Source organism: Rhinolophus hipposideros (assembly GCF_964194185.1).
Source record: "Rhinolophus hipposideros genome assembly, chromosome: 21".
NCBI classification, from domain to species: domain Eukaryota; kingdom Metazoa; phylum Chordata; class Mammalia; order Chiroptera; family Rhinolophidae; genus Rhinolophus; species Rhinolophus hipposideros.
Genome location: NC_138067.1, coordinates 27,590,670 through 27,614,906, shown reverse-complemented (window position 1 = coordinate 27,614,906; position 24,237 = coordinate 27,590,670). Strand labels below are relative to the sequence as shown.

Sequence of the window (24,237 nt, the reverse complement as noted above, 5' to 3'; positions counted from 1 at the left end):
CTCCCTCATGTTCCACTGCTGCTCCTCCCCCAGCCCAAGGGGGCAGGAACTGACCACCTCTTTCATAGACTCAGCAGACAGGCAGGCACAGTTTTGGTGTCCTCCAAGAGATGACAGTAAAGAACAGAATTTTTCTAAAGGATGTTTAGCTATTATACTGATCTTGTTGAGTTCAGCATTCCTCAGAGGTCAAACTGTGTGCCTCTTGGCTCCGATGTTGTTACACAACCCAATGGTCACTTATGAAATGGGTTTTAGGGAGCATCTCTTTGGGCTCAGAGTAGGTCTCCCTGCAGTGACAGAGTTAGAAAGAAAATGCCCCTCAAAGAAAGGCGAAGGCAGAATGTTCTCTCAATGATGAGAGAATACATTCTCTCTAAATGAGGGGTTTCCGACTTGGAGTCCTTGCTGGAAATGGGGGTGGCTCTCCCTGAAACGATACAGAACACATCACATGTATGTACTTCAGCAGCCATATTATTTTTTTCTGCCACAATTCCTTCCTTGGGGGACCCACCTCTCCCGGTCCACGAGGTCCTGGTGGGGCTATCAGAATAGCTGACTGTGGTCAGGGTGGGCACGTAATCCAGGGCAGGGCATGCCCTGGGGTGCATGGAGCCAATCAGAATCTTCCATGAGATTTTGTAGAAATATAAGGGAAGGAAAATGGGCTCTCACATTTTTAAAGATTACAAGCTCTAAGACTGTAGCAGCTTGAGGCTGCTAGAAGTCCATTTTCCCCCACTATATAGAGACACCCCGCCTAACAATAAAGCCAGCACATAGAAGCAGAGCCAGGAGATGAAAGAGAGAGAAAGAAAGAGAAAGCGAGAGAGCGAGAGAAACGAGACTGAATATTAATATCGTTGACTCCTGGATCTACCTATGCCTGAAGTCCTTTCTCTCTTAGACTTCCCAGTTACTTTAACACAGTTACAGCATCAACTTCTCTTTTGCTTCAGAGAGTCTGCATACAGATCACTTCCAACCAACAGTCCTGGCCAATAACGCGCACTTTTCCAGGGACGCAACTAATACTTCCAGAGTCTCAAAGACTTAAATATATGAGAAGTAAAAAAAACTGCTCACTCAAAGTAGAGCAAAAGATGACATCTGATGCCTCCTTGCTTTTTACAGCTTTTTAAGTCTAATAATGTGCCCGTGTGCCTCACTTTCCCCATCTGTAAAATGGAGATCAGAAAATCTATGTCTCAGGTTTGTTAAGAGAAATAAAAATACAATGTGTAAAGCTCCTAGAACTGTGACAAGCATGCAGTAGGAGCTCTATCGGTGCACGTTCCCTTTTCCTTTCCTCCAGTGAGCCCTGGTTTATACCCTTCTTGTACCTGGAGGGAAAAAAAAACACCCTACATTAAACCACCTTTGCTCCTGATAGTTGGCTGTCTCCCTCTGGGGGAACAGAGGAGGTGGGCGAGCGTGGCTGGGAGAAGAAACTGCTTACTCATGTTTATTTTTCCTACCTGCAGTAAGACAGTTCCCCCAGGAATTGTGAGCTGTAAACAGTACTTCGGGGCGTTCTCCCAGGACAGCAGCTGAACGTCTTCAATAGCGCTGTAGGAGACTGAGTTTTCCATGTACCCAGTTGGCTGCAGCAAGAAAAAAAAAAAGAAAAAGACACGCATTGGTTACAAGATCAGGCACAACATCCACACTCAGAAGAAGGTTCCGGAAAACATCCCCACTGTGGCAACAAGCAAACCTAGCTGGTACAGACACCTGGCAGTTCTAGGGACCAGAGGAAGTCTGTCTTTCCTAGGTGGCGGCATCCAGCTGGAGGGGAGGAGCCATGGTGGAAACTCGCCCATTGTTTAGGGATGCAGTTGGGATCAGATTGAGGGTACCTTCAGGGAAAGGACTATGCGTTGTTCCTCTTGGCATCAGCAGGGCCCAGCATAGGCAGAGCCTGAGCCCTCCAGCCCTTGCTGTGTCCAAACTGTCGCCCTCGCCTGCCCAGAAATCAGTCATAGCCTCCCCCACCTCCCATCTCCCTGCCTCGTTCCCCTCCCCAGTATAATCGCTCTCCATTCAGCACCCAGGGTCACGGTCCACATCGGCACACTCAATCCCCCTACTCCCCTGCTCAGCTCCCGGTGGCCTGACACGAAAGGACACTCCATCAACCACCGACCGGCCCCACAGGTGTGGTCTCACTTCCTCCTTCAGGCCCTGTCCAAACTCCCATACACAGGCCTGCAGACAGTACCCCACTTTTAACCTGTTCTTTGTCCCAGAAAAGCTGTGACTCTGTCCCTGTCATCTCCTCTTTTACTCTCTAAGTCTCAGCTCAACAGGACTTCTGGGGGCGGGAACCTGTGACAACTCCGAACACCATAACCCACCCGGTCGCATGCTTCCTTGAGCCCTCTATACTCATCACACCCGAGTTAATTACTGTGGACTTATATCGCCTGTTATCTATTTGATGTCTGCCTCCTGGCCAGGCTGCAGTTCCACGAGGTCAGGCCGGTATCTGTCTTGGTCCTTGCTCTCTCTCCCCAGTGCCTGGCACCTGGCAAGGGCTCAACAATTTGTGTAGAAAGAAAGAATGATAAAAGCCATCATCACTGGTCAACACTGGGGTGAGAGTAGGGCCAAAGAAATTCACAGCCACTCACTGCTCTCTGAGTGAGCTCCGCTGTCACAGAAGGAAGGCATCAGGCACCAGGGGGATGCATGGAGCACCGGGTACTGGCAGCGTCTATGTCACTCTGGCCCCAGGAAGCCAGACTTCAGCAGAATCAGAGGCAAGTACAGCACAGCTGAGAAGAATAACAGCTAATATCTCCCAAGCCCTGACGTGAGCCAAGCACTCCCCAGGCACATGACAAGTGCTACTTCCTTTAATCCTAATGGTCCCACACGGCAGGTGCAGAGCCATCCCGTTGCACAAACCAGGAAGCTGAGGCTCTGGGGGTCACGTGACTTGCCCAAGGCCACCCAGCTAGGAAGAGGCATGGCCAGGATTGAACTCAGCTGCTGACTGGGGAACTGGCTCCCTGACCACCATGCTGTGCTGCAACCAAGAGGCAGATGCAATTTAAAATCCATGGCCCAACAAGTTAATTTTACCAGGATTTAGGACCTCCATGAGGTCTTTAAATTTCAACTTCTGTCTGCCAAAGTTGAGATATGGTGGTGGTGGTGGTGGAGGCAGAGAAGGCTTAAGCTGCCTCAAATTTCTCTATCTCATCAGTCACCAGGCTGTGGAAGTAAGATTGACGGATCACTTGATTTGTTCATCCACATGTTCACGCATTCATTCATCTGACAGATATTTATTGAGCAACTATTACATTCCAGGTCCCATGCTGGGTGCTGGGGCACAGCAGTGAATGAGACAGGAGCTCAGTGGGGCAGAGAGACAACAAACAGACAAAATACCCAAATAAATAAGCTATTAGAGAGCAGCAGTGCTGCACCAAGAATCAAAACAGAGTCTGGTGACAGGTGGCTGAGAGCTGGAGTGCTGTGGAAAGATGGAGGGAAAGTGCATCCCGGAGCCTACGGCCAGTGCAAAGGACCAGTGGCGGGCACAACCTGGGAGTGTACAAGGAGGAACCAAAGGCCAAAGGGAGGGAGAACTGGCGTAAGGAATGTCTTGGAGAGATGGTTAGGCCACTCTAGGAGGGATGTGTAAGAGCAGCTGGCGGTCCAAGTACTACTCCCCCTGGGGTGGACCGAAGCAGAGGCTTTAGGCAAATTTCATATAGCATCACTGAGGGTGTCGCATGGAGAACAGACTTGGGAAGAGTGCGTGGAATCAGGGAGGAATGATTGCTGGTTGCCCACCTGGACCTGGAGGCTCCTGCATAGGTCCAGGTGAGCAACCAGGCTGCTCGGACCCTGGTGGGGAGGCAGCCAAGGTCGTCCTGCACTTCTCACCAGCACATGGCCTACTCCTAGGCACCAATCCAGGCCTGCCATGTCTGATGAAGATGGTCATGTCAGAGTACCAAAGGCACATATGGGGGCTCCCCTTTCCCTCTGCCTTCGGCCAGCAGCCTCTGCACGTTATGTCCTCAATACCCTGCAGTACGCGTACGTGACTCAGCCCTAACAGCACATCTTGTCCTGAGAGTACCAGTGAAACCAGAGGCTTGGGAGGGTTGGTTATATGCTCACTTTTCAAACCCACATTCAAATATTCATTGTGCTTGTTGCCAATTGCCTGTCTCCCTGCTAGTGTTTCAGCACAAGCACAGGAATTTCCCCCCGTTCTGTTCCAAGTGCCTAAACAGTGCCTGACACTGAGAAGGTGATTATTTCCTTGATAAATGAAGAAATAGTTTCCTAAATAAAGAAAGGCTCATCTGCGTATTACTTAGAATCACAAGTTATAACACACGTGGGAAGATGCTTTTTTGGTTATTATTTAAAAATTAATACATTTTTTAAAAATCTCCTTTAGGAAGCAATGGCACTTGGGTGCCCACTTTTGCCAAAAGCCTTTCCTTGGTGGCCCACATCCAGCTCTCTCCCTTCTCCAGGTCCCGTCGGCCTCCCAACCCCAGTCACTGACCCCTAGAGATGCACAGGCCCCAGGACATGGGCTCTGACGTGACCGCAAGGACATCCGGAAAGTGGCTGGACCATAACAAACGACGGAGAGATACAAAAACCCGTTCCAAAAATCCCAACAAGGTCTGCGACCACACAGGGCTGGACGTGGTGGTCCAAACTAAGCACGTGGCCAGGCTCATTTCTTGAAAACCACATTTTGGGCACTCAAGCAGAAGGCCTTGGACTTCTATTTCCCACCCCAGGAGGTTCTCGGTCTCCTCGGAGACCCTGTGACATGAGGAGACACTGGCCAGGGCCCACACCGAGGCTGGGCAACACACTCCAGATGACCATTGCTGACATGTGCGATGTGACATGAGGAGGGCTCGCTAACCGCCTGTGTCTGCCTTTCTCATGACCCTAGGCTTTTGCTGTCTCAGTGTGGCCTTAATTAGAATTTGCAACACAGGCTCTTGGGGGAAACGTTGGGTATAAATAAATACATAGGGTTTTTTGTTTTTTTTTTTTAATAGCAGATGTATTGCTTTCCCACTGTTTGAAGCAGCATTGGCTAAAAGCAAAATTTGTAGAATCTGCGAGACCTGTGTTTGAGCAACTTACTGTGTGTGTCTTTTCGCAAGTGACCACATCTCTCTGAGTCTGTTTCCTCTAACGGTAAAATGAGAATTTAACAGAATTATCAGGAACCTTAAAGAAGATCCAATTTTCAAGTGCTTAGCACAGCATTTGGAACTTACTGAAAAGCTCAATGAAGTAAACTACGGTGAGAAAGACTGAACTTTATCTCTGGGGTCTTTCTCCCCTAAACCCACAATTCTGGTCTAGCCATGAGAAAACATCACACCCCAACTGAGGACCAGCACTCATCAAACACAAGCAAAGTCTGAGCAAGTGTCCCAACCAAGATTAGACTATGGAGACACAATGACTAAACATACTGTGAGATCTCGGGGGGGATCACGGGACACAAAAAGGACATTCGTAAAAACTAAGGAAACTAAACAAAGTAGGAAGGAACGTTAATAGCATATTGACATTGCTTCACCAGTTGTGACAAATATATCATGCTTCTGGAAGATGTTAACCCTGGGGGAAATGGGGTGCGGGGTATGTGGGAACTCTTTGTACCATCTTTGTAACTTTTCTGTACATCTCAAACTGTTCTAAAACAAAACATTTATTAAGAAAAACTAACTGCTGCCACTACCACGACTGTTTCTGTTACCATCATCGTCACCAAGGGGAGTGGACAGATCGGGGTCCAAAACCCCCACACGCTGCTCTCTGGGTGAGGCATGAGCTCCCGCTGACCGAGCAGCCCTCCATCCGAGGTACTTTCACACTCTTGGGAGGATTTTACAGATAACTGGTAATTCCCTGGCAGTTTGAACATGACGATCAGAGCTGCCCTGGAGGAGACTCCGGTGTGGGGTAAAGGCTGAGTTAGATTAAAAAAAAAGAAACATTAAATTCTCCTCCACTTGAGGGAAGCTAGGAAATCCAGCTCTAAGAGGTACATTTAAGAGAATAATAGGCAGATTAAAAGTTATTTCTATAGGCGAAAGCAGTGCAAGACAAACTGTGATTCTGTGTATATGACATCCCAGAATTAGCAAAGCTATTGAATGGAAATGAGATCAGCTGAGACGGGAGGAGACTAGGTAGCCAGGGGTACGGGGCAATGTTTTGGGGTGCTGGAAATACTCTGTATCTTGACTGCAGTGGTGGTTGCTCAACTGTATATGTTTGTCAAAACTCAGCTCTGCACACTAAAAGGGTGAATTACACGGAATGTAAATTACAACTCAGACTGGACAAAGAAAGGCAATGCATGAATATTCAAGATAATTTGGGAGATGATGAACAGAATGAAATCTTTCAGATAAAATCATATCAAGATCACTCATTAGGGCTTTGGTATATTACCTACCTGATTATTTTTTTATACATAATTTTTTTTTAAATAGCCCAAATCAAGCAACACATATAATTTTGTAACTCGTCTTTGTTTTTTTACATAATGTCACATCGTGTGCACATCCCATATTCTGAACAATAATCTCCAGAACCACCATTTTAGTGGCCATAAAATATTCAGCCACCATTCATTCACGACCACTTCTCCCCCCTTCCCATGGACAGTGAGGTGGTATTCATTTTGGCTACTCTAAACAACTCCACAATGAACATCCTTATGAAACATGTTTCTCTACCCTATATTTAGGATTCTTTCTTTAGGCCAGATTCCCAGAAATGGAATTACTGGGACAAAGGGTAAGAGCATATTTCACATCGTTGCCAAATTGCTCTCATTAAAGAGACATTAACGAGAACTGGGGAGCCCTGCTTAAGACTGGTGGGGCCTTCATCCTGGGCTCCCGGACGACTGGGTCCTGCTAGAAGCCACGCTCTGACTGGGTGAGCTCAGTGAGACCACCTGGTAGCTGAGTGCCTGCCACGTGACGCACCCAAGGTGTTGGAGTGGCAGAAGTCCCCAGGGTCCTCGCTCCTGGGGACACTGCTTTCCCATAGGAGTCAGGGGACAGGTTGGGGGTGCCTGTGTCCTTTTGCTCAGGGCTTGAGGAGGGGCTAGGTTGGGGGTCTTTGCATTTGCCAGACCAGGAAAAGAATACTTTTCCTCTGCTTTTGTTTCCAAGATGAGCTTCTTTCCTGGTGTCCCCTCCACACCTGGACAGGGGCTACAGTAAGCAGGACCTAGAGGGGGCTCATCAGGGCTTCCAATGACCACCCCGCCCAAAGCCTTCAGAGCTGATATTCCAAACTGGGCACCTTCTTGGACGTCCCACGTATCAGATAGGCATGAAGTGGGGTGACCAAAGGCTCCTGACACATCTCCCACTGAAGCGCATCCCCTCATTCCGTCTTTGCCTCCCCTGCCTTTTTGGGAAGCCAGCTCCCTCCCGCTCAAACTTGCCTGCTGGTTTCCATGGGGATTTCTCTAGAAGTGAATATGAATCATGACATCAGAGGCCCGGCCCCCAACACAAGGCTTCAGACTGACTCAAGGCGCACGTCAACAAGGCGCCAGCGCTGTTCCGAGGGAGGAGGCTCTGGACTCCAAAAGGAAAAGCTGGTCTGGAAACACCCTCAAGGAGCTTGCTCCGGTGGGAGGAGGAAGTGGGAGGCTGGGAAACCTTGGCCAGCTGGGGATGCGGGCCGAGACCAGCAGGCTGTGTGTTACGGGAGGGGTTGGCGCCGGGCAGCCTGCGGAGTATGCCAGGCTGTGGACGGATCTCCATTCTCCAAAAGGGGAGGTCACTGAGTCACGGTGCAGGGGGACCCGCACTGCACAGCCTGCTTCCAGGTGGCACCGCCCCACTGGCATAAGGAAGGATTCGTTCCCAGCGCCCGCACCCCACACAAACCTTGGCCTCAAAGGAGAGATATCAGGTCGGAGGGCAGGGGAGCCCCCCACCCCACCTTGGGCAGCGAACAACAGCGGCTGTAACAGTAATGATGACGCCGTGACCAGGCTGGGTACCAGGGAGGGGCTTGGCTGGGGGAGTGGCTTCAGCCCTCACCTCCCCCTGCTGCTTTTTAAAAACTTGAGATAAAATTCATGACATAACATTAAACATTAACTATTTTTAAATGTATTATACAATTCAATGGCATTTAGTGCATTCACAATGCAACTTTCACCTCAATTTAGTTCTAAGACACTTGCATCACCCCAAGAGGGAACCCCATACCCATTAAGGGGTCACTCCCTGTAACCCCCCCCCCCAAATCCCTGATGACCACCAGTGTGTGATCTGTCTCTATGGATTTGTCTGTTCTGGGCATTTCATATCAATGAAATCACACAATATGTGGTCCTTTCTATCTGGCTCCTTTCGTTTAATGTTTTCAGGTTCATCCACATTGTAGCATGTATCAGTATTTCATTCCTTTATATGGCTAAATAATGTTCCATTGAATGGACATTCACGCCGCATTTTATTTACCCATCCATCAATTGATGGACATTTGGGTTGTTTCTACCTTTTGGAGACTGTGAACAGCCTGCTGCGTATTTTTTCCAGTGACAGGAAGGACACATGCTCTGCAAGCACCACCCTCATGAAGTCCCTCACACAGGAAGGCACAGGTGCCCTTGGTTAACGTCTATCAGGCAGTTCCCAGTGAACAGTACCATGCTGAGGGCTTGTATCTATTATCTCATTTAACCACACAACAATGTGGGGGGGTCTGCTGCATGTATCCCTATTTATCTACATGCCACAGAAGAAGAAATTGGAGCATGGACAGGTGATGGCATGTCACTGGTCCCTGCTTTTGAGAGACAGACAGACCCAAGATTCACTCTCACAACCCCGAAACTGCAGCCTCCATCCCCATGCTCCATCACACTCCTCTGGCCAGATCCAAACTCCGACGTGCCTACCTGTGTGCACACACATCACAGGTGCATGCGAAGCAACAACGGAGCCAGGACCAGAGAGGACAGAGCCGAACCCGGCAGAGCAGGGCTCTCAGAATCTGCCTGCCCGCTGCCACCCAGCCATGCAGGACGCCAGGCCACCTATGGCTCCACTTGGCCTCGAGGGCAGAAACCCACATGTGCTCATTTGGGAAAGGCCTGTCAAAATATTTTGATGTTCTCTTTAATCCCACAGAGGGAAAGTTATACAGCGAAAGAAAGCGGCAGGTAACAATCTGCTGCTAAACAGGCCAGTCTGGGCCCCAACCCCAGAGCAAATCTCCTCAAATGCCTTTCACACACCCCCTTGCCCCTTGTTTCCATAAACCAAAGATACTGAGCATGACATGACCTTTTCTGGGTGCCCCAGGGCCATGGTGTCATTGCAACTCTCCACTGGGGAGCGGGGCAGCCCAGCAATGGTCTTGGTGCCACCAGGGGACAGAGAGCTGAGTGCTGCTATACTTGCTGGCCGTGGGCAGACTGTCTGTTTTGTGTAGTGACTCCAATCATTCTCCTGATGCCAAAGGGCTACTTCCTTCTGCTGCCAATGTACCTTCCCTCATACCCTACCCGCAAATGGTTACTCCTCCTCTGGTGTAGCCTATGAAACCAGAGTGCCGAGCCCATCAGAATTATGTGTAAAGTAAAAGGAATTGGCTTTTGAGCAAGAAAACCTCTTGTGACAAAAATACATCCTTGTTGTGTGTCATGGCGTTTCGTTTGATCTTATCTTGGCGGTGGGGGTGATTACTCTAAACTCTTCACAGCATAAACAACTCTCGATCAGCACCGTCTGACAGAAGTTTCTGTGACGATGGAGACGAACCGCAGCTGCACTGCCCAATGCAGTGGCCACCAGTGGCCTGCTGAGCACCTGAAACGTGGCTACTGAAATGGTCTTTTGGGGCTGAAGTCACGTATTCATTCGACAAGCAGAACCCTTCCCACGGGTGACCTAATGCCAGGGCCTGGGGACATGGCAGTGAAAGACAGGGACACAGTACAATCGTGGAATTGAGGAGACAGATGACCCCCAAAAAACAGACGGTCAGAAGGATAGAAGTCTGTGTCCTCAGGGCACAGGACTTTCATCGGGGTCACTGAGCACCTCTGACAGCTGAGCAACTGATCCAGGCTCAGAGGGAGTTTGGAAGGGAGTCTGGAGTTTGGAGGGACTGGCCCCGGCCCCTGCTCAGGCCCAACAGAACACCCACCCCTGCCCTAGTGTCAGGACCTCCCAGGCAGGGAACACCCCTGCTGGCTCCCCTCGCCCACTTCCCAGATCTGCATGGTCCTTCCCACCTCCACCAATCCCCCGAAACCCACAGCCCGCTTGGTGGCAAGTACTGCCATTGACCCCCGACAGACCGGAAGTGGAGGCTCTGAGCAGGGACATACCTTAACAACTGCACATGGCTGGCTACTCAGGGCAGATGGGGAAGAGAACGGAGAATTTGGGGCTTCCGTCCTGGCCTTGGTCTATGTGACAGCCGAGTGAGCGGGAAGTCAGGAAGTCTGCCCCAGTGTGACACCACCGCACTGTCCTCTAGCAGAACTGGTAACCCTGCTGGTTACCCCAGGATGGGGACAGTGCTGGAAAGGGACCGAAGGGAGCTTCTGGAGGCCTGGTACCATTCAAGGTCTTGATTCCTGTTGGTAGTGACACTGTGTGTTCACTTTGTAAAAACGCACCAAGCAGGACTCCACGTGTGCACTTTTCTGTACGTATGTTACACTTCACTAAGAAGATGCTTACAGAAAAATCAGAAGTCCTACAGTCGAATCCAGGCTCCACCACTTGCTGGCTGTGTGGCCTTAGGCAAGTCACTTGGCCTCTCTGAGTCCATTTTCTCCCGTGGAAAAGCTAGCTAGTACGGCTACTATTTTAAAAAGATAATACCAAGTGTTACAGAGGATGTGAGAAAACTGGAATGCTCATACACTGATGGTGGGAATGTGAAATGGTACAGCCACTTGGGAAAACAGTTTGGCAGTTCTTCAAAAAGTTACACAGTTTCCATATGACCCACGAGGGGAATTTAATGGTACGTGAATTATATTATATCGCAATAAAAAAAGGTAACAGTATACCTATCTTAAGGGTGTTTGTGGAGAGAAATTAAGTGTGTATAGCTCAACACCTCATAAGAACTTGATAAGTAACTATGCTCATGCTGTCACCCCAAGAGAGTATTACACAGGGTCACCTGAGAAAGAAGGCCAGGACTTGGGGGGCTGCAGGCAGGGAAGGATGAGAGAGTTCAGCTCCCAGCACGGTGCCAGGTGCTAAGAAGGAGCTCATTATACCCAGGTGATTATTTTCCAAAATCCTCAACAAGAAGGAAGAAGGGGCTTTGCACAAATGCTCTCTGAGTCCCTCCATCACCCACAGATTACCCCAGAAAGTGAGAACAGAGAGGAAGGCTCTGGGTCGGAGTGAGCCTGGTGCACAGAGCACCAAGAAGCTCTGGATGACGGATGATAAGCAGCTGTGGATGGTGTGGGACCGGGCCCTCAGCTGGCACCCCAGGAGCTCTGAGCTGTGTAGTACTGCCCACCTCAGGCGTGCCCACCTCTTGCCCCATCTCAGTCAAGCCCTGTCACAGCCCAGCCCTCCTTGGGGGCTCAGGAGGGGCCGCCTGGGGGGCCGTGGGACCTTCAGGAAGAGCCCCTGGACCGCCTTTCTCCAGCCCGGCCCTCAGCAGAGCCAGAGGCTGGGCCAAGAGGTCAGGGCCCAGAGTGTCAGGGCAGGCCCAGGCTGTTCTCCATGGACCGGGCTCCGTGGAGACAGGCGGGAGGCACGCTGGCTCATTAATCACGAGTCCAGCCACGGCAGCTGCCCCCTTTTAAGGCCAAATGGCTCAAGAGGTTTAATAATAGAGCGAAGGGCTGTAGTTTTACATTCAGACCTTTCCAACCCCAGTGGCCATCGCAGACATGGGAAGATGGATGGGAATCTGGTCTCCAGGGCGTGGTGCTCAGCATCTGTGCCACCCGGCACCCTCTCCCTTGGAGCAGCTGATCAGCTCTGGAGGCCATGACACAACATCAGCACACTTCCACCCATTTGAGTCAGCAGCCCACATAGACGAGCATGTCCCACAGGCCAGGCCCACAGCGAGGCGGTCCCCAGGCACCATCTCCATCACAAGGGTCCTGTAGGACCCCTGTATATAGAGGAACAAAGGGATCCTTGCAGCAGTTAAACAGTGGGCCCCAGGTCACAGTGGGTCAGCAGACAGACCTGGCTGTTGACTTCAGAGGCCAGGTCCGAATCCACCGTCCCACGTCCCTGGCCTGTGCTGTGACACACTGGCCTGGGAGCCCCAAGATGACCAGGGCCTCAGGCGCCAGTGTGGGCGGGGACAGAGGTGTACAAAGGTAAACGACAACACGATGTGATAAGCACCATAACTGAAGGGTGTAGGAACAAAGGGCAAGCGGGGGTGGGGGAGGGACACTCTGGGACATTGGGGAAAGCATCCCAGAGTGACCTCTGAGCTGGGTCTTCAGGTGGGTAGGGGAGTGCCAGGCACTCCCATGGAGGAAAAGAAAAGCGTGCTGGACTCTGGTCGGGGAATAGGAAGCTGTTAGATGAGACTGGGGTGCAAAGACTCCCTAGGAAGGTGTGAGACAGGACTCAGACCGGGGCACAGCCCTCGACTGCCCAACCTTCTCAAATTCTTGGATTCTCTCTCTCTCTCTCTCTCTCTCTCTCTCTCTCTCTCTCTCTCTCCCTCCCTATTTTGTTAATTAAAGTATACTATATAAACAGGACAGAGTGTCAAGTCCAAAGGTGCACAGTCTTCCGTGTTCAGCTGGATTCCCTTCCCTGTGTGGCCCCCGCAGAAGGACCCCTCGAGCCCCCTCCCGGTCCACACCGCCAGGAGGTGTCCGCTGTCCTGGCGTCCATTGCTGCAGATTGGTCCTGGAACTTCTTACAAGGGGAAGCGCACAGCACAACACTTTTGCGTCTGGCTCCTTTTGTTTGGGGTGTCTGTCTTTTCACTGCAGAGCAGTGTTCCTCCCCACCTACAATGTTGTTTATGAATCTTTGGTTGTTTCACGTTTGGGGCTATCATGTATAAAGCTGCTGTGAATGTTTTTTTGTACTTATTTTGGGGGGAGGGGAGTGGAGTGGGGAAACCAAAGCACTCTTTTGGGTAAATACCCAGAAGTGGGATTCCTGGGCCACAGGACAAAATGCTTATATTTAAGCCCAAGAAACACATGTTTGAGGGGAATTGCAGAGAGGTTTTATATAAAAACGAGCTTCTTTGTAGGGCCTGCTCTTTCTCAGGTACCTATGCCTTTGGGAGAATGAGGATTCCTGAGTTTGGGGGATGGAAATAGACCAGCAATGGAGCTCCATTTCCTCATGAGGTGGAGCGCATCTTTCACACAGGGCACTCCTGAGATCTGCAGGAGAGGCAGCGTGCTTCTCAAAACTGGACTCAAGGCCACAGGGGAGGTGATGGCAAAACACACTTTTTTCATGGCTAATGTGGCAGAAGGGGGCGTCTCTACTTCCCTTCATGTTCAGTCTTCTCGCCATGCTCGGTCTAGGCGTTTTTGCAAAAGGAAAGGGCACGTTTGTGCAAGATTAGAGCTCTGAGTTAAAGGCTAGGAATGGCAACTGTATAGTTTTGTTCATGTTAGTATTGATTTAACTACAAGATCACATGCCAGTGTATGCAGGCCTGTACCCATCAGATGTAAGGATACCGAAAGGGATTGGACGGCAAACTTTCAGGTCTTCAAAAACACATGCTAGCTGATGGCGCAGTTCAGCTGGTGAAAAACCGTACCCAAGACAGCCTAGAAATAGGGGCACCTGCTTCTGGGTTCTCATAGGCTGGGGCATGCTTCAAACCTGGTACCTTCCTGTGCACTGGTGTCAGCTGCTTGTGTGCCAGGAGCTCCTGAGAACAGAGACTGTGCATGTCAGTACGCCACCTTAGCCCATGTCCAGAGTAATTGTCCTGATTAAGGGTCATCTTTGTGCCTATGTGGTCAGCTGCTTGCAGAGTCTTCTCACTGACCCATGAGATGGGTGCCAGTATGATTCCATTTGACAGCTGAGAGAAAACCAAGGCCCAGAGAAGAGAAATATGTGGCCCTACGCCATGCCCCCCATTATTAATGAAGTCAAGACTGGAATTCTAGCCCTTTGATCTAAACCACAGGTTGGCAAACATTATCTGTGAGGAGCCAGACACTAAATTCTTTAGCCTTTGTGAGTCACATGGTCTCTGTCATAACAATTCAACAGTGCTGCCGTGCCGTGAAAGCAGCCATAGACGATACACAAATGACCATGGCTGTGTTCCAATAAAACTTTATTTACAAAGGCAGCAGGCCAGGTTTGACCTGGGAGATATACCTTGCCAAAGGCTGGTTTAAACCATTCAAGGAATATAAATATGTGGTGGATGGATGGATAAATGAATGGATGGATGGATGGATGGATGGATGGATGGATGGATGGATGGGAAAGAAAAAAGAGTAGCATGTTTCCTCTCCTTGTTTTCTAAGGTGACTTTTAGCACAGAGCCACAAAGAAAGTTTCAGTGGGTGGGTAAGTGAATGGATGAATTTGCTATTTACTGTGTCCACCAAGGCTCCAGCAATGGCCCCTCTAAGGACTAGCCTTAGCTTTAACCCTAAATTCTGTGGACACATCAGACAAGCTCTGAAGAAATTTTCCAGAGGACAAATTTAGGGAAAACCCTCTTGGGCCCATCCCTAAATGAAAGCAAATGACCTAGAAGCCAGGCGACGTGGCTCTCTCTCCCAGAGCTACCTACGCACATCCACTGGGGACATAAGGCTGCTAGAGATGCCCCAGAAGTGAAATGCCAGGCCCAGGCAGGGTGATCCCCACCTCTCTCTTGTTCCCAAAATTATAAGAGCAATGGGAACAAGGCAGCATGATTGAGTCTCATTCAGAGAACCTCTGACAGTGTAAAGAAAGCTGGGGACAGGGCCTCCCATCAACACAGTCTTCTAAGAACATAATAGGAGAGAGGGAGGGAGGGATAAACACGAGAACCATGTTTTGGTCCAACATGTATAAGGTAGCAGGCTCAGAGAGGTATGGTAATTCCCCAGGACCAGTCAGCTGGAAGTGGCAGACCCAAGCTGGGACCCCTGAACTCTCCAAGATAGGGCTACCTGTCGGGGGCCCCGCTGTAGACTTTCCTGAGGCTCTGACTAGACCTCAGGGTGGCAGAATATCACTGGTGGGGGGCACACACGAGTTTTGGGAATAATCGTTCACTCTGCCCTGTGCTCCAAGGACACTCCCTGCAATGTGTCTGTCCCTCAGTGTCCATCCAGCCTTCGTCAACCCATGCTCCCACCGACCCAAGCAGGATTCAGCACCACTTCTATGAGATAACGGAAGACTCAGGCAGATGCCAACTTATGATCACACATGATGTCACATGTGGAACAGTCTTTTTACTTATATTCTTCACTGAACAGATGAATTTGGTACATGGAGTTTACCTTACTCCCCATAAGAAGTTAACGGAGGGAGGGAGGGAGGGAGGGAGGGAGGGAGGGAGGGAGGGAGGGAGGAAGGGAGGGAAGGAGGGACTGAGGGGGTCTACTTTCTACAAAGGCTGAAGGTACGAAGGACTTTTCTTTTTTTTTTTTCCGAAGGACTTTTCAAGCATCAGTTCATTTTCATTAGAACACCCTGCCTGAGGTGTGCAACACTGTTCTTCCCATTTTACAGATGAGTCAATGAGTCACAGAGAGGCAAAGTCACTTACAAAGAAGCAGTGGAGCCAAGACTAGGCTCCTGACTGTCCAACTCTCGTACTTCCTGCTAAGCCCTGTAATGACGATAACAGTAATGCTGGCAGCAGTGAACGCCACTGAGAGCCACTTGGCTACGGAAAAGAGAGGAAGAAGGGAAGAAATGAGAAAGGAGAAGGAAGAGGCCCTTGGGGAGGCAAAGTGTGACGCGTCACTAGGTTTTCCTGTTCGGGGAAACCAGCCTCTGACGTCGGACAGGCCAGCCCAGAGCCCACTTGGGAATCAGCTCAAGCTGCCCAGAGTCTGTATCTGTCAGAACAACAAACAAATGGATGAAAGAGAAAAAAAACTCTAATTAAAAATAAAAGCAGGACAAAGTACAAATGAGTGGCTGGCTGTGGCCTGATCACGCTGCGAGGCCAAAATGGCCGCAGACAGCGCAGCGGCCGGGGAGCAGGAACCATCCGGGTACAGGCCTCGCCCAGAGCAGACGCAGGTCCCACAGCTTTGAGCCCTCGTCTCTGTTGATTCATTATTTCCAGAAGGTGCCGCCCTGCACTAATTACACCAAATGGATGTGGCCATATTTGGTCAGAGCTTCAAGGCTGGCCTTTCATGTGCCACTTAGGAAGGGGTGTTGTCATTTCAAGGCTCCTGGGGGGCCCCATGGAGGTCACAGAGGCAGCTGTTTCTGCCCTAAACACCTATTCAGCTACTGCCATCTCTTCCACTCCACGAGACACAGAACTTAGGGTTATGATCCGATACTGAGACAAGAACCTGGGAACGTGAACAGGTCTTTTCTTGCAAAGAAAGAGAAATACTGGTGTCCCTGCAGGCATGGGCTGCAGTCGGGGTCAGCCTGTCGAGACAAGTGTGGTTCTTAAGTTTCCACCGTCCAAGGATGTCCTTTCTCTCTCGGCTAGCATCCCAATACGCAGCTGTCACTCCCACCAGTAACTTAATTCAACTCAACAAGAATGTACTGAGCGCCTACTGTGTACTAGAAGCATCACAGTCATTAGAAGACACACTGCTGATGGTACAGAGGCAACTCCAACAACCTAGAATAAAATGACCAATTTTCACGACAGATATCCAGACAAATTCATTAAAAGGTCATTCTTCTGAAATCAAATGAAAATCACCAGCTAAACACTATACCTACCAGAATGAACACACACACACACACACACACACACACACACACACACAATCAACACCTATCATCAGGATAGCCACTGTCAAAACAAAAACTACAAAATGACAAGTGTTGGTAAGGATATAAAGAAACTGCAACCCTTGTACACTGTGGGTAGGAATATAAAAATGGGGTAGCTGCTATGGAAAACAGTTGTAGGTTCCTCAAAAAATGAAACATAGAATTACCATTGATCCAGCAGTTCCACTTCTGGGTATTTATCCCAAAGAACTGAAAGTAGTGACTTGAACAGATATTTGTACACCTGTATTCACAGCAGCATTATTTGAAATAACCAAAAGGAGGAAGCAACCCAAGTGTCCACTGATGGATGAATGGAGAAACGAAATGTGGCATCTGTAAACAGTGGAGCATATTATTCAGCCTGAAAAAGGAAGGAAATTCTGACACATGCTACAACATGAATGAACCCTGAGGACATTATGCCAAGTGAAAGAAGCCGGTCACAAAAAGACAAACACTGTATGATTGCACTTATATGAAGTACCCAGAGTAGTCAGATTCACAGAGACAGAAAGTAGAATGGTGGGTGCCAGGGGATGGAAGGAGTGGAGGAAAAGGAGAATTACTGTTTAATGGGGACAGAGTTTCAGTGTTGCAAGATAAAGAGTTCTGGAGATGGATGGTGGTGATGGTTGTACAACAATGTGATTGTCCGTAATACCACAAACTGTACACTTAAAAAGTGTTAAAAGGGTAAATTTTGTTATGTGTATGTTACAATAAAAGACAAAAAAAACCGGGGGGGGTGGGGGGGAATGACAGTATGCTGTGATGGCCGGGACGTGGAGAAAGCTGAATGCTCCTGCACTGCCGGTGGGAACATGAGCTGGGATACAGCACTCTGGAAGGGGACCTGTCAGCACCTGACAGAGCTGACTCTACCCCTACCCGCTGCACCCCAGGATCTCCTCCGCTAGATACCCAAAACAGGAATGTGTACACATGGTCACCATGCCCCAAGATCCACAGCGGCACTTCACAAGTGCCCTTCGACAGTAAAACGCATACATAAGTGACGGCGAATTCACCCAGTGGAAAACTGTACAGCAGTGAGAGGGAACAGACCGCAAGCCTCCGCAGCAATATGAGTTTCACTGACAAAAGGGTACATGAGTTCATTTATATAAGGTACGGGACACTGGCAAAGGCTAGGGGAGCGGTCACCTTTGGGGGAGTGGTAGCGGGAAGGGGCCCAAGGAAGGTCTCAAGGACGGTCGTACTGTGTCTCCATCTGGGTACAGATTACAAAGATCTGTTGGATTTGTGCAGATTTACCAAAGCATACACTTAGGATCTGTGTGCTTTACTGTAGTATTTTATTCAATTCCACAAAGTTTCCTTTAAAAGACTACATTCCTCTGGATACCGCTTGCCTCTCTACGGACACAGACGATGGCAGGGAGCTGGCAGAATTACTCCGCGATGTTTTGTCCCACCACGCATGTCGGCTTCATTCAACAGAGAGAGCCCACATGCACCAGGCACAGGCCAGGCTGTGGGGACACCAGGGCATGCGAGACCCGTCCCTGCCCACAAGCATAGCCTTTAGATGGAAAATATGGAATGTCTGCATCTTCGTGTTCACTGCAGCTCAAATGTAGGTAGGTGCTGCTGCTATGAATATACATTTGCTGACAAGCAAGACTGAGTTCTGAATAGCATTATGGCATTTTACAGATTTCTCAAATTATACTGGTAAAGAACCCAGGCTTGGGAGTCAGGAACCCTGACTTCACACCCCAGTTCTGCCGCTCTCAGGGTATGGGCCCTGGGATACATAGGTTAGTCTTGTGGAAACTCAGCTGCCTCATCTGTGAAATGGAATGATAACAGAGCCCCGCTGATTGGGTCATTATGAAGCTGGAACGAGAGTATGCAAGGAACTCACTTCACACAGTATCTAGCACACAGTAACGGATGTCCGGGCATGCAATATGGAGGACCTACTGTGTGCCATGAAAAACAGCATCCCCGCTCTCACGGAATTTCCCTTGTGGTGGGGGAGACAGACAGAAAACGAGATAAGTAAGTGAAATACACAGGAAGTCAAATGATAAGTTCAAGTGAAACAGACAAGCAGACAGAGAAAAAGGGCATGTTGGGTTCTGGCATGGCCCTATAATTTCATAGGAAAGCAGAGTATAACTTAACCATCACACAGAGCTAATACTGAAGTATGGGGAATCACTGCTCGATATTTCCCAAGATAAGTTACTCTTGGCCTGAAATGAGACCACTCATGGTGGGGCAATGGGACCAAGATAACAAGGCCCTTATAGCAAAGGATCAGAACTTGTAGAGGCAGCGACGATGGACAAGTGTACCCCAAATCTCTGTAATCCGCAACGGGGGGAAAGAGAGAGAGAAGAGAGGCAGGGACGGGAAGGGATCTTCCCCGCAGGATAAATGTGTGTGCTTTTCCTGGTCAGAAAACAACACTCACGTAAACCTGCTTCCCTCTCGTTGCCTCCACAGAAAGCTCGGAGCAGCCAAACAAGGCCTAGGGTACTCGCCTGTCTCTGGGGATCGACGGCCTGCTCTATGAGATCCTAATTGCCTCGTTTCACACGGAATCTTAGCTCTGAGAAGCCGCAGTCCTCTTGGAGGCAGGCAGGGTATAATCTTAGACAAATAAACACAATAGTTCTTGGGGGAAGCAAGTGCTGGCAGCCACTGCCATTGCCTTTCAAGTAAGGAGTAGGAAATCCCTCATTGTTCTTGGCTCGGATCTTGCCTGGGGGGCTGCCGACTTCCAGGGAGGGTTCCAGGACCAGGGAATCCTTACACGCTGGCTGCTTGTACACACACCACAGACCTGGGGATCTTTCTCCAAGGAAGGTGAGCTGCAGGGTCAGAACCATCTCTAGGCCCATGTATGCTCTCACACACCACTCAGAGGAGGGGTCTTTAGAATCATCGTTAAAAATCTGCTCCTGAAAACTTAGGTCCACACGAAACCCTACACACGAATGTTTATAGCAGCTTTATTTGTCACTTCCCAAACCTGGAAGCAACCAAGATATCTGCCCTTCAGTAGGTGAGTGGATAGATAACTGCGGTCCCTCCAGACAGTGGGAAATTATTCAGCACTGAGAAGCTATGAAAAGACTGGACGAAACTTAAAGGCATATGACTAAGTGAAAGAAGCCGATTGGAAAAGGCTACCTACTGTGTGATTCAAACTATGACATTCTGGAAAAGGCAAAACTATGGGGACAGTGAAAGATCATTGGTTGCCAGGGGTTCAGGGGTGGGAGGGACGAATAAGTGAAGCACAGAGGAATTTTAGGGCAGTGAAACTATTCTGTATGACGCTGTAATGGTGGGTCCATGTCGTTATACATTTGCCCAAACCCAAAGAATGTACACCGGTGAGCGCTGATGTCAAGTATGGGCTTTGGGAGACAGTGCTAGGTCTGTGTAGGTTCATCAGTTGTAGTAAACGCATCCCTCAGATGAGGATGTTGACCTGGGGGAGGCTGTGCTGTGTGGGGGTAAGGGGTACACGGCATCTCATGCGCTCCATTTTGATGTGAACCTAAAACTGCTCTACAAAAAGTCTAAAAAAATAAAATAAAATCTCCCCCAAGGCAGGAGAGGAGGGAGACAGGCTCAGTCACTTCAGGAAGCCAGGCAGGGTAGAGAAAGTTCTGGAATGCGGGCTCCGATTACATGGCTCCCTGTCTCAGCTCTTCTCATCGCGCATCTGGCAGCCTTGCGAGGCCACCTCACCTCTGGGCGCCTTGGTGTTGTCACTGGTAAAACAAGGTGGTAACTGTGAGGGCTATCACGGTCTGCATGGAGGCTTGGAAAGCCTGCCCCCACTTCCTGCGTGGGGGCTCGGGGCACGCAGAGATGACGTGAGCCTCCAAGTCCAGGACCCCATGTGTGCACACGTGACACAGATTAGCCACCTCACTGATCCTACCACAGGCATTCCAACCTTTGACAAACAAAATCTATTTATGACATAATAAGCAGAAGTAATAGTAAAAGTATTTACTATCTGGTACAGACTAGGAACAGACAGGTCAGAATGGACGCCAGCTGTAAACATCGGGTCCAGCCAGCCAGGTGCACCCCACAAGACCCCTGCTCATGGTAATGAGTCACACATGTCCCCTTTATCATGAACAAAAGGCCCTCTGTCCCTGTCCACCAGAGTTCCGGATCAATGCATGTAACTAGTACTGCAAAATCAGATGAAAACTGGATACATGGTACAGAAAAACAAAAGGCAACCACCCAACCCCATAGATTTTTATCTCATGTTCTTTATACTTTTCAAAATTAGGCAAATAGCTTATGGATCCCAACAGATTTATGTGAACCCCGAGAATACGGGAACCGCCTTCGCCCAGATTTGAACCCAGAGATCTCTCTTCTTTGAGTTCTCTACTTGCTTGCCTCCTTTGCCCAGCTTTACACATCTACACAGATACCTCATCACTAACTTGTCAAGCATTTGTTCCAAGGAAAAATAAAGTCTAGAATCCCTTCCCTTAAAGACCTCACAGCTGATTGGGAGAATCAGACACGTCTATAGATTAGAATTCCGGGTGCATGATATCTGCAGGTATGGAGGCATGGAAGTCTGGGGGAGGTGGACTAACTAACTCTGCTACTGGGCATTCAAGAAGCCGTCAGAAGGAATGTGATGTTTGAGTTGGGTTTTGAACGGTAAATAGGACTTTATCAGGCAGAGACAAAGGTTGAAGGAGATGAGTCAGAAAAACTGGTTAGATCCAGATGATGGACAGCCTTGAACATGAGGTTGTAATGCTTAGATTTCCTTTGGGTGACTGAGGAATGTGGGGGTTCACAGGGTTTCGGTTTCCTGAGCGCACAAGACATCGAGTAAGCTAACATGTGTGAGCAGGCCTGGTAAGAGTGACTCAGGGACTGGCCCCCAGGATCGCTGTTGCTGCGTCGCTAGGTGACCCTTGAACAACCATCGCTTCCCACTATCAATGTTCCTTTCATCATAGTCACAAGCCGTCACCTCCACGAAGGAAGAGCCACATTGCAGTTCCACTGGGTCTTTCCTCTCAGGGACACAGGCCACGTGTGATTTCTGCCATGTCTATAAAAAGCCTTTCTAAACCTTGTGCTATCAAAATAGTGGGCTAAATGCTGCTTTTCCCATGTCAGCACACCACTTACCCAATGGGCTCCAAAGTCCCATCACTGAACAAGCCTCCTATTAGATCCTGAAGTTGGACGGCTGAGTGTGGGGTGGTGAGAGCATTCTCTACAAGTAGCTGTTCAGACCTAAACACATCCAAATCCCTTCTGAAAAAAGACAGGAGCGCACACATGACAACATGACAAAGCACAAAAGCCAGCAAGAGGAAGCAATGAAGTCTGAGTGTAATATCAGTTTATTCGCTGGATCATTTATTCACTCAACAAACATTCACTAGCAGTACCCTGTACTCTGTCCTCCAGGAGCTCATGGAGAATGGAGGGCATGGTTAGCACAGGATGAGATGAAGTGCTAGAAGAGGGCTACTGACTCTCCCGTGGGGATAAAGAAGAGAAACACTAAATCTGCTCAAGGTAGACTCTGGAGAAATGGGTAGGAGTTTGCTGGACCAAGGAGATGGAAAGGCATCCAGGGCAGGAGGAAAAACATGTCTGGGGAATGGTGGGAAGTGGATGTACAGGGAGAGGGCCGGGCGATGAGATCGGAGGGCTAGATTGGGTTGGGAAGGCCACACGACAGGTGTGGGCTTTGTCCTGTGGCTTTGGCCAGGCTGCAGGGCGAGCTGGAGAGCTGAGCACAGAAGAGGACTGACTGGTGGGGCGCTTCTCTAGCCAGGGCCTTGTCAAGGAACTGTCAAGGGCCAGGAGGACGGATGAGAGGGTGCTATATCATGGGGCGCCTGCAAATTCTGTGACTGGATGTGGACTTCTCTGCAGAACGGGACGAATTCATACTGAACACGCTACAACACGGACTGACCTTGAAAACATTATGCCAGACACAAAGGGCCTCATCATGTCTGATTCCATTTCCGTGAAACATCCACAGTGGATAAATCCATAGAGACAGGAAGCAGATCACTGGTTATCAAGGGCTGGGGGACGGGGAATGACCACCAATGGGCACGGGGTGGCCCCCGCAGGTGATGAGAGTTATTCTGAAACTAGATACAGGTCCTGGTTGCACAGCCCTGTGAAGGTACTAAAAGCCACTGAACTGTATACTTTAAAACGGCTAATTTTATGTTACATGAATTTCATCTCGATCAAGAAAAAGTTCAAAATAGGTAACAAATCCTGAGAATTTTACAGACTGGAGGATCATGGTGGGTGGAGTGGCTGGCTCGAAGGCCCTGCTCTCCCTTAGCCAGCAGCCTGGGCTATCAGAGATCACTCTCCCATGCAGGTGTCCGGGCCCAGCACTCACCGCAGCTGGCAGTCGGCAGCTTCCCTTCCCTGGACACAGAGAGAGGAAGAACCAGTGTCTCAGGGGACTCCTTCAGAGGCCATTTCAAGAGTAGAAAAACCATCTCCTGGCATCTAATCATGTGTTGATAATTCAGATGATGGATGACACAGGCTAGTTTGTACAGGATGAAACAGAGTTTATTTCCAAGAGTACTGGCCTCCCCTTATAGGAGAAACCAAGCCATTGTGCGTTACTGCAATCAATTCGATGTCGACACACTCTTAACACGAGATCAATGGCCTCATCAATTTCCACGGAAAACTCTATGACCACTTTAGGTTAAAAAAAAGGTCATTCTTCCAGCAGACAGAAGGATGACTTTACACTTACACACACACACACACACACACACACAGCCTTGTGCTCAGCTTGAAATAAATAATCTAAAACCTGGATTAAGAGTCTATTTCCTGAACTTCAAACTCACAGTTTATTCATTCATCAAATATTTATTGAGTGCTTCCTGTGCACCACAAAGTGCTTCCAGCGTCTTCTGGGTATTGGGGACGCGTCATCCAACCAGACAAAGCTCCCTGCCTCCGTGGAGGGCTTACACTCTGGGACGGCCTGCTGGGTGCCACCACCTGGATGGATAGCCTCCAGGTTCCTGGGATCACCACCCAAGTGCAATCCACCCAATGGGTTCTCCCTGCTGTCTTCCTAAGCATGGTACGTGGCAACCACATCTGTTAGTTGGCCGCATGCAAAACCTAACTGTTCAGTCATATTCAACAGCCTCAACCCCTGAATTCCGTTAGTCACCACGGTCAGGTCCAGCTGCTAACTTGCCCCTTCAGTTCACCG

At 49.4% G+C, this 24,237-nt stretch overlaps 1 protein-coding gene across 1 annotated transcript in view; it reads right to left on the bottom strand.

Annotated features, from left to right (window-relative positions):
* The window catches only part of CMIP (c-Maf inducing protein), a 237,096-nt gene that overhangs the window by 90,329 nt on the left and 122,530 nt on the right, over nucleotides 1-24,237 (bottom strand). The window contains exon 2 of the mRNA XM_081030396.1: nucleotides 1,482-1,607. Within this exon, the coding sequence (XP_080886522.1) occupies nucleotides 1,482-1,607 (126 nt within the window). The remainder of the gene's footprint in view (nucleotides 1-1,481; nucleotides 1,608-24,237) is intronic.